At 34.7% G+C, this 10,123-nt stretch overlaps 1 protein-coding gene across 2 annotated transcripts; it reads right to left on the reverse strand.

The window, feature by feature from the left end:
* Window positions 1–3,889: 3,889 nt before the first annotated feature.
* On the reverse strand, window positions 3,890–10,042 carry chchd7 (coiled-coil-helix-coiled-coil-helix domain containing 7). Of its 2 annotated transcripts, none has more exons than XM_051677379.1 (4): window positions 9,962–10,042; window positions 6,432–6,515; window positions 6,101–6,199; window positions 3,890–4,425 (listed from the first exon to the last, which is right to left on the reverse strand). In XM_051677379.1, exons 2-4 carry the CDS (start codon window positions 6,492–6,494, stop codon window positions 4,321–4,323), a joined length of 267 nt encoding a protein of 88 aa, XP_051533339.1. In that variant the 5' UTR covers window positions 6,495–6,515; window positions 9,962–10,042; the 3' UTR covers window positions 3,890–4,320. The 2 variants fall into 2 exon arrangements, with proteins under 2 accessions (XP_051533339.1, XP_051533420.1); XM_051677460.1 differs by having other exon boundaries at window positions 9,821–9,969.
* Between the last annotated feature and the right edge of the window lie 81 nt (window positions 10,043–10,123).

Consider the following 10,123-nt stretch of genomic DNA (forward strand, 5'->3'; position numbering starts at 1 on the left):
GCTTACTGTACTATACATGAATGTCAGTTATGTCTAGCTGAATGCTATGTGCTATTTAGATACCGATTTCAACAGTAGGTAAAAGTTTACTGGGAAAAGTCAATACTGTACAATACTGTAGTACACAGAAAAGGGATATGCACATTTGTGTGCATACAGTAGATTTATGTTTGCAGCAATGTGTTACATGCAAACAGAAAATTCACATTTGCATGTCCATTTTTACACATTTCTTACATGTAAAGTCATATATAGTGAACAGAAAATTGCCACAAAATGACATCTATGAAAAAATAAAATAAAACCCACAACAATGAAAAAATATTTCATGTTATAGCTATTTATGGAATATACATGTATGTCTGACATTTTTTGATAATTGAATGGATCATTTTGCATGTACTGGCTCACATGATGAAAGAATGTTTAGAAGTTGTGAAGAGTATGACAGTCTCACTGAGAATCAACTCATGTGCATTTAGCTATTGTGCAAATTGTAGACATTTGTACTTACTCTTTTGCACACATAACACGTGCAATTTTCTTCATTGAATAAGAAATTCAAATATGGTGTGAACAAGAAACTAATTGTTCAGAGACTTATTGTTTTGAAAAAAAAAAATATAATTGAGAATTGAGCCAAAGCGATTGAGAAGAACTCTTGACACTGACACTTTGGTCTCAATGCAATTCTACTTTTTAACTCTACCTTTGAACAGCTATCATAATTAGAAAGTGATTATAATTGCTGTATATAATATACTTTAACAGTCAATCAACACTAAGATTATTTCCAATGAAGCGTGTTTTCAGTGTACACACAATGGCACTGTCAGAAAAGCACATTATACATCACAATTTACAATGTAAAACAGTAGATCACTTCGTTTTTTATGATTGAAATTTACTCACATGATGACAATTTGAGGAAACACAGAGCTGAAATATTGCTGGCTCATGAGGATGTGGGATTCTCAACTTTTTCCCCAGATAAATGGAGTATAGTTGCTCATGTAACGGTGGCCAGCTGGTACCTGCTGTGCAGTGTGTGTAAACTTCACTCCCTTTGCCTCAAGAGGTGCACTAGAGGCTGTACCCTTTAGCCTCCTTGTTAGCGCCCCCGCTTCCCATGCCAGAGACGCCAGTTCGAATCTCGCTTGGAGCGGGTCGATTAGGACCGGTTACAGTGGTGCCGTGACCCAGATGGGGAGTGTAACGGTGGCCAGCTGGTAGGTAGCTGTGCAGTGCGTGTAGACCTCACTCCCCTGGCCTCAAGAGGTGCACAAGAGGCTGTACCCTTTAGCCTCCTTGTTAGCGCCCCCACCACCCATGCAAGAGACACCGGTTCGAATCTCGCTCAGAGCGGATCAAGTAGGTCCGGTTACAGTGGTGCCGTGACCCGGATGGGAGTGAGGTTTAGGAGGTGAGTGTAATGGTGGCCAGTTGGTAGGTAGCTGCACAGTGCGTGTAAACCTCACTCCCCTGGCCTCAAGGGGTGCACTAGAGGCTGTACCCTTTAGCCTCCTTGTTAGCGTCCCCGCCTCCCATGCTAGAGACGCCAGTTCAAATCTCGCTTGGAGCGGGTCGATTAGGACCGGTTACAGTGGTGCCGTGACCCAGATGGGGAGTGTAATGGTGGCCAGCTGGTAGGTAGCTGTGCAGTGCGTGTAGACCTCACTCCCCTGGCCTCAAGAGGTGCACAAGAGGCTGTACCCTTTAGCCTCCTTGTTAGCGCCCCCACCTCCCATGCAAGAGACACCGGTTCGAATCTCGCTCAGAGCGGATCGAGTAGGTCCGGTTACAGTGGTGCCGTAACCCGGATGGGAGTGAGGTTTAGGAGGTGAGTGTAATGGTGGCCAGTTGGTAGGTAGCTGCACAGTGCGTGTAAACCTCACTCCCCTGGCCTCAAGAGGTGCACTAGAGGCTGTACCCTTAGTCTCCTTGTTAGCACGCCCGCCTCCCATGCCAGAGACCAGTTACACTCATTTGAGAGTGCTAATATTTTTACACAAGTAAGACAGTACTGTGGGTTGTATTGCACAAAGGATGAAAATCTTATCCAGGTCTAATCTTCGATTAAGTAGTCTCACTGAATTTATGTTATCACGTTTTATTGTTGACTCAACAGAGTCTGTCTCCTCTATAAATGACTAACACATTAGTCACTTGAGAGCGTGACATGAGTAGGTAGAGCACATACTGTAGAGCACACATCATCATCACGTGCAGTGAGGGGGCACTTGGGTTTCCTATTTTATCTATGTAGGAGAAAACATTTCATATCTGTAGAAAATTAAATAAATAATATTTTACATTTCCAAGCCATATCAGACTGACACACAGACTTGTAAACAGAATAGACTGTCATGTTAAACTGTTTCTCAAATCTGGTGCATCTCCTTTTATGGCAGTATTTAAAGTGGGAGCATTGCGCCCCCATGTGGACACAAACTAAAATCTATGGACACCTTTTAAAAGGATAGTTCACCCAAAAATTAAAATTCTCTCACCATTTACTCACCCTCATGCCATCCCAGATGTGTATGATTTTCTTTCTTCAGCAAAACACAGATTTTTAGAAGGATATTTCAGCTCTGTAGGTCCATACAATGCAAGTGAAAGAACTCAAAAGGTCCAAAAATGACAAAAGAGGCATAAAAATAATCCATTAAACACCAGTGGTTAAATCAATATCTTTTGAAGCGATACGATAGATGTGGGTGAGAAACAGATCAATATTTAAGTCCTTTTTTTCACTGTAAATCTCCACTTTCACATTCAGCCACCTACTGGTTTGGGCTGGTCAAAAATGGAGATTGATAGTAAGAAGAACTTAAATATTGTTCTGTTTCTCACCCACATCTATCGTATCACTTTATATGGTATATGGATTTAACCACTGGATTACTTATGGATAACTTTTATGCAGCCTTTAGGCCTTAAACGTTCTGGTCACCATTCACTTGCATTGTGAGGACCAACAGAGATGAAATATTCTTTTAAAATCTTTGCGTTTTGCAGAAGAAAGTCATTCATATGAAATGATGAGAGAATATATACATATATATATATATATATATATATATGCAAAGGGTGACTACTTTGAAGATACTAAAATATAAAATAGTTTTGATTTATTTTGGATTTTGTTTAGTCACAACATAATTCCCATAGTTCCATTTATGTTATTCCATAGTTTTGATGACTTTACTATTATTCTAAAATGTGAAAAAAATTATAACAAAGAATAAGTGTTTCAAAACTTTTGACCAGTAGAGTGAGTGAGTGAGTGTGTGTGTGTGTGTATAAAGATTTAGCATTTCATTAATAAAGTTCTATCAAATTAAGTTGAGTAATTTTTAACTAAATTACATTTTTAAAACTTAAAATATTGTTTTTTTTTTTTATTATTATTTTATTTTTATTTACACATTTATTTATTACTTTATTTATTAAAGATTCCTCAAATTAATTTGATGGAATTGTTATGAAATTTGAAATGCATAAATCTAAAAAAATAAATAAATTGAGCGTTGCACATCAAGTGGTGACCAAATACAGTACCAAAATAGTTTATCATACAAAAGTAAACAAAAATGTTCTTAAAATCAACCTTAAAATGTATTAATATTACAATGAACTGCAAAGGACCCAATGCAAATGTTTTGGACTCTGTAGCTTCTACAAAGTGACAACTCAACGTCAAAATGATGCACGGCTTTTGCCATCAAGAGATGTAGGAAACATTTTCTCCTCCCTTTTAGCATTTCATGAGCCTGTTTTCCTATTTATGCACGATTATATGAACATTTCATTGAGCATTGTTTTACCTACTGTCCGGAAGTCAGCTGATGTTGATCTCTGTTACAATTTTTCCAAGGCACCAGCATTGAGCATTTAATTTCCATTAACATTTAATGTTTGTTCAAGTGACTTTTTTTGTTATATAGGCAACTGTGATATTTACAGACACTTTAAACTTGAGTGAATATATTAAATACTATTGCTATAACAGGACTGCCAGACACTTATTTTTCCACACATACAGTACACACTCTATCGAAATATGTTCACTTCAAATGAGTCCTTCTGCATTGATCTTAAATAAGGCTTTAATAGCCTGTCATTGATGGTATCACACATGCACAGCATTAGTTGTTAAAAATATATTCGCTAAATGTCCTCTTCCCCCACACAGTACTGGACTGCATTTCAATAAATCCTTAAAGCCAGAAGGATGGATTCATAATGTGCCTCTGTGAGAGATTTCTGTTATACTGAGTCCAAATCAGCACATGAGCTCTGAATGCTGCTGTGCAGTCAGTATGGCTTCCCTCCGAGAGCTGTGATGATCTCCTCTCGCTCCTCAGCGGTCGGCATATCCGGCTTCACTCCGTCACGCCGACGCTGCAGCATTACACCATGCTGAGAGAGCATGAGACAAAAAGAGTAAAATATTGAGTAAAATACAGAGAAATTGAAAGGCACACTTTCAGAGCACCATTCAGTCAAAATAAAATGTTGATTTAGCTTCGATCACTGATGTAAGGTATTATGCACTATTAGTCGTATGGACATATCTGACTGAATTTGTTTCTCATGGTCCTAAAACCCTTTTGATCAGAAGGCATATGCTTAAATGTGTGAAATTAGTTTAATAGGCAAATAAATACTTTGCCTACATACAAATTTCTTTACAAAACTCCAATTTTAATTAAAAAAATTCAAAGGATAAATTGGAGCAGTCAGTGAAGGAAAAGCAGTCAACAAGTGTCCAGAATTCATGGGAACAACTTCAATACTGTTTAAAATGCATCCCAGGATTGGGAAAGAGTGGACACTGTGAAGAAGCTCAAATATAAGATTGTTTGATTTGTTTAACATAATCCCCATACTTCCATTTGTATTATTTTGTTTTGATGACTATTATTCTTTTGACTGATGTCAAGAAAGTGTGTATATATTAGTCAATATAAATATGGTATATTTAGACATCAAACAAAGCTAATTTTTCTCTTTTCTCATTTCTCAACAGAATAAAAATAGTTATGAAACAGTTCTGCTTACATCAGAAATTATACTCAAATTTATCCCAAGCCCTTTCAACATTTAATCAAGTGCAGGACATAAATTATAGATATCAACAATTACATTTTCACTAGTTAAATGCTAATTCTTGATATCAGGAATGAAATTACTACTAGTAAAAGTGCTAATTTTTTCATATCAGTTATTACATTTGCACTAATAAAAAATGTTCATTAATGATATCAAAACTAACGTCATTACTTACAGAAATATACATTGATATAATAATGATAATTAAATATCAAACATTTAATTTCAACAGGTAAAAAGCAATGCATTTCTTACAAGTAAAAATTATAATTTTTAATATCAATAATTATCATTATTCTATTATATATATATTATTACTAGTGCAAATGTCCATTCCTGATATCAACAACTGAATTACAAGTAAAAATGCTTATTTTTGATATCTGTAATTCGGTTTCCACTAGTGCCAATGTTAATTTCAGATATCTGTAATGTGATTGTTACTAGTAAGAAAGCCTTTTAAGGTACCTTTAATTACTCTTCAATTTATCGATATCTAAAATACCAAATCTAACATGTTGAAACACATTTACATTTAGCATTTTCACTCGTTATAATTGTTAATATCTGGACATTTGCACTAATAACAATGTAATTATCGATATTTCAAATGACCATTTTTGCTATTAAAAAGTGCACTGCTGATGAGTGAAATTGGAATTTCAACTACCATAGTAAGAAATTAATTCTTGATATCAGTAACCGTGTTTTGAATAGGAGTGAGTGACAGATCATGGTGAAATTCTACTAGTGAAAATGCAATTAAAGATATCAAGAATTATGTTTTTTACAAGTTGAAAATCCATTTTTGATATCAAGAATTCATGTTAAAGCATTTTAACTAGTGACAATTTAATTGTTGATGTCTTAAATTAACACCCTGATTAAACGTTGGGCTTGCGATACAAACTGATAATTACAACAAAAGGGCACACAATTACATGCTAAGTTTTTTTACTCAGTGGTGTCTCAGTATACTTACCCAGTACTTCCGGCAGTTTTTATACCTCAAGAAGTATGCAGAGCACATGCTCTTATCATAGTTATATGCATCCAAACATTTTTGGGAACCATCACTCTCCTGTGCTCACAGACGAACAAACACATTATTAGAATCTGTTGTATAGATGTTAGAAAGACACAATACAACACACAATGTGGTAGACTACAATTAGACACACCACAGCTTCTTCACTTATGTGGTACTGAATGCAAATTTCAAATATCACTTTCAAATACAATAAGAATGAAAATATTATTGTATATAGTTTAAATCAAAAATGTTAAATCTAACCACACACACACACACTGACCTCGATGCATGGGTTGATATCAACATTCCGAACTTTCCGTGCACCTGATTTGTTATTCATCATCCAACTTAATCCGTGTCACAGCTGGAATATCAGAATGCTCCAGTTACATTAGGAATGTCAGTACAGATGTTGGTTGAACAGTTTGTAGAACATACAATGAGTGCAAAATCAAGTTTTTTTTTTTTTTTTTTTGCTCTTGATAATATGCAAGAACATAAACATGATCGAAGGAGGTTTAGAAGTATGGCTATAATGTTCTGATTTTTTAAGTGAGGCATTGGTTGACTGAACAAACAACAAATGTGTTTTTCAAAGGTTTTCCAAAGGTGAGATAACTTGGCTTTTTATTAATGTTCAATTCAACATAACATTATATTCATGTTCATGGACCTCAAAATAAGTGTTTATAAAACTTTTTAAACATATACAAAATATACAGTACTGTACCAAAATCTTAAGCACATTAAATGTTTAACAAAAACATCTGTTTGAAGATAGCATAGGGTGGTTACACCAAATATTTAGTTTTTTTTATGTTTACTGCATTTTGTATGAAGTTTATAGATCAATAAAAAATATTCAAAGCATAATTTTTGAAAACACCCTCACTATACAACATTTTTTACCACTGCCTAAAACTTTGGCACAGCACTGTATGTAATTATGTAAGGATATGCAATGACTAATTAATAATGCAGTTATATTATTTAACACAAAATAAGATGACACAGAGAGACCCAGAATGCAGGGTCATGTTCAGGAAATATGATAGCAACTTATTGTCCCAGCAAATTATTTTTGGTTGCACAGAGTCAAGAATGAGTAAAATAAAATATTTGTCAACAATGCAAAAATTGTGAAGTGATACCTATTAAAAAAAAAAACATACTAATTCATACAAAATTCACTGACTCTACTGAATCAATATCATTTTCAGAAAAGTTTTGAATGTTGCCTTAAGGAAGTAATACAAAAATAATCATATTAAAAAATAAATAAATAAAAATTATATATATATATATATATATATATATATATATATATATATATATATATATATATATATATATATATATACTTTGTTTTATTGGTTGGGGTGAAATTAAAAAAAGTTATATTAAAAGGGGACAAAATGACATGTAAAACTAAGATGTTATAAGATATAACATTTCAAAAAAGAACTTTATCAAGAATTTGGAGTCAAATTATATAGGCTAAGTAGTGCATATTTTAGGTGCTATGGTATGATTGGTCACATTTTAAGAGTACAAATATTCCAGAATATTATGGATGTATAATATTTACACAAGACTTTTGTTTTTTAATAATATAAACAATTTTACAACGATTTTAACTTAAAGGGAGAGTTCACCCAAAAATTAAAATTCATCATTTTCTCACCCTCATGCCATCACAGATGTGTACAACTTTATTTCTTCTGCAGAACACAAATGAAGATTTTTAAAAGAATATCTCAGCTCTGTAGGTCCAAACAATGCAAGTGAATGGTGACCAGAACATTAAAGGTCCAAAAAGCACATAAAGGCAACATAAAACAAACTGACTATATATGTCCACCTTTGACCAGCCCTGACCAGTAGGTGGCGATATGCACGAAGAATGTTAATCACCAAATAAAAAATAAAAAAAGAAGAATGTGGAAGTGAAAGTGGAGATTTATAATAACAAGGACTTAAATATTGATCTGTTTCTCACCCAAATCCCATTCTACCCCTATCATATCTCTTCAGAAGACATGGATTAAACCACTGGAGTCGTATGGATTACTTTCATGCTGCCTTTATGTGCTTTTTGGAGCTTCAAAGTTCAGATCACCATACACTTGCATTGTATGGACCTACAGAACTGAAATATTCTTCTAAAAATCTCAGTTTGTGTTCTGGGGCCTGTTGCACCAGCTGTGCGTAAGTTACAACTTAGCCTAGTTGTGGCGTAAATGGGCACTAAGTCACAATGTATGCACTACTAAATATTTGAGGGTTGCACCATTAAATTTAGTTAGAACATAACCCTACATATAAACTAAATATTTATGGAAGACTCAGACCAAAAGCAAAGGATGGAATAAAAAAATCAGACTGATATTTTATGACATCACTGAGCTCATATAATGCGTGACAGGCTTCAAACCTTTCAACATACAGAATGATGATGACATTTACACTTGTTTACATTTATGAGAGAAAAAAACACTTTTTAAAAGACTTTTAAGTGGCTCTTCAGCATGACACCAATCAAATGGTGCAGTTTTTAGGGTGCATCGCCCAGTGTCAAGTTTCAACACATTCAAAATATATATAGGATATTAAAATGAATAAATGTCTATTTTTTCAGCCTGTTGTATGAGTATTTATTTATCACCCCTTATTTATTTTAGATACAGTTCCTATATATTGTTATATACACAGGGCAAATATACTATTTATCAAATTTACTTTTATTACATATCGTATTTTAATGGGGATATAATTTATTACAGCTGACAGTTACGTGAACAAACAAGGTTTGAACAAGATCAAACTGAAACTGATGGCTTTTTAACACTTCTGTGTACAAATTTGAAGGCTGTTTATTGGATCAATTATGGTAAACATCATATTATGCGACTACGCATCACTTTACGGAGAGCTTTCAACATACTAGTTAAAAACAGGTGGTGCAACCAAATTAAGCACTGACTTAGTTACAAACTAACTAGTAGTTACTAAACCCTTAGTGTGCACTTTACGTCCCAACTTACGCAAGACCTTACGCACAGCTGGTGCAACCCTACCCTGCTGAAGAAAGAAAGTCATACACATCTGGGATGGCATGAGGGCGAGTAAATGATGAGAGAATTTTCATTTTAAGGTGCACTCTCCCTTTAAGAAAACCATCATAATTGCAGGACACTGCTGTCACTGCTTAACATACTATGCGAACAACCCATTTTTACGTAAAAACAAACAAATTTAAAAAATGTGTGCATAATTAATGTGTGTCCAAAATGAGACAGTATGTTTAGTTTGCAGTGCGCATGAGCTCCGAGAGAAATGAGGTGTTGAACTAGTAGTTCAGATGACTTTGATACATAAACGTTCCTAAAAGTTCATGTTATGTTATGCAAAACATTCAGGCACCTCATTCTCGTTGATATGATACTAAATACATCCCATAACACACATTCAATTCCGCACAACCTGAACCCGATGGTTCAGCTACATACTGGACGCCTCAAAATGCATTGTTTAAAATTTTAGAAGTTTAGAAATGTTTTGAAAGACCCCTTAAAGATGTTCTAGAAAGGTGAACACTTAGTAGTACCCTAAACATAGTTCAAAACAAAGACAGACTCACAAGTCAGTGTGATAATACAGTCCACTAACCTCAATGTCATTCAAACCAGTGGCAGAGTAACCTAACGCATAAATTACGCGGTTTATATCATACAAATACACGTTTTGGATTAAAACACAAATAGTGTGTGCTTTCCACCAAGCAGTACGTTTAATGTTGCGTGTACTCACATTGACGTCTCACAACAGAACGCTCAACCTTCCCTCATGTCACAACGAGCGTCACACTCATAACAGCACAACGTAACCTCACGTTCTCTGAAAGTGATTGACAGGCATCGATGGCCAATCAAACAGCAAGTTTTAGGTAAGGCTTGCTAGATTGACACTTCG

Source organism: Myxocyprinus asiaticus, chromosome 1 (assembly GCF_019703515.2).
Source record: "Myxocyprinus asiaticus isolate MX2 ecotype Aquarium Trade chromosome 1, UBuf_Myxa_2, whole genome shotgun sequence".
In the NCBI taxonomy this organism is placed as follows: Eukaryota; Metazoa; Chordata; class Actinopteri; order Cypriniformes; family Catostomidae; genus Myxocyprinus; species Myxocyprinus asiaticus.

Bases quoted from the DNA above. Each gene is read 5' to 3' on its own strand.
- chchd7 (XM_051677379.1), bottom strand. From the start codon at position 6,494: ATGATGAATAACAAATCAGGTGCACGGAAAGTTCGGAATGTTGATATC. The intron at 6,200-6,431 runs GTCAGTGTGTGT...CTGTGAGCACAG, and splicing joins ATATCAACCCATGCATCGAG to GAGAGTGATGGTTCCCAAAA. The intron at 4,426-6,100 runs GTAAGTATACTG...ATGCTCTCTCAG, and splicing joins AAAACTGCCGGAAGTACTGG to CATGGTGTAATGCTGCAGCG.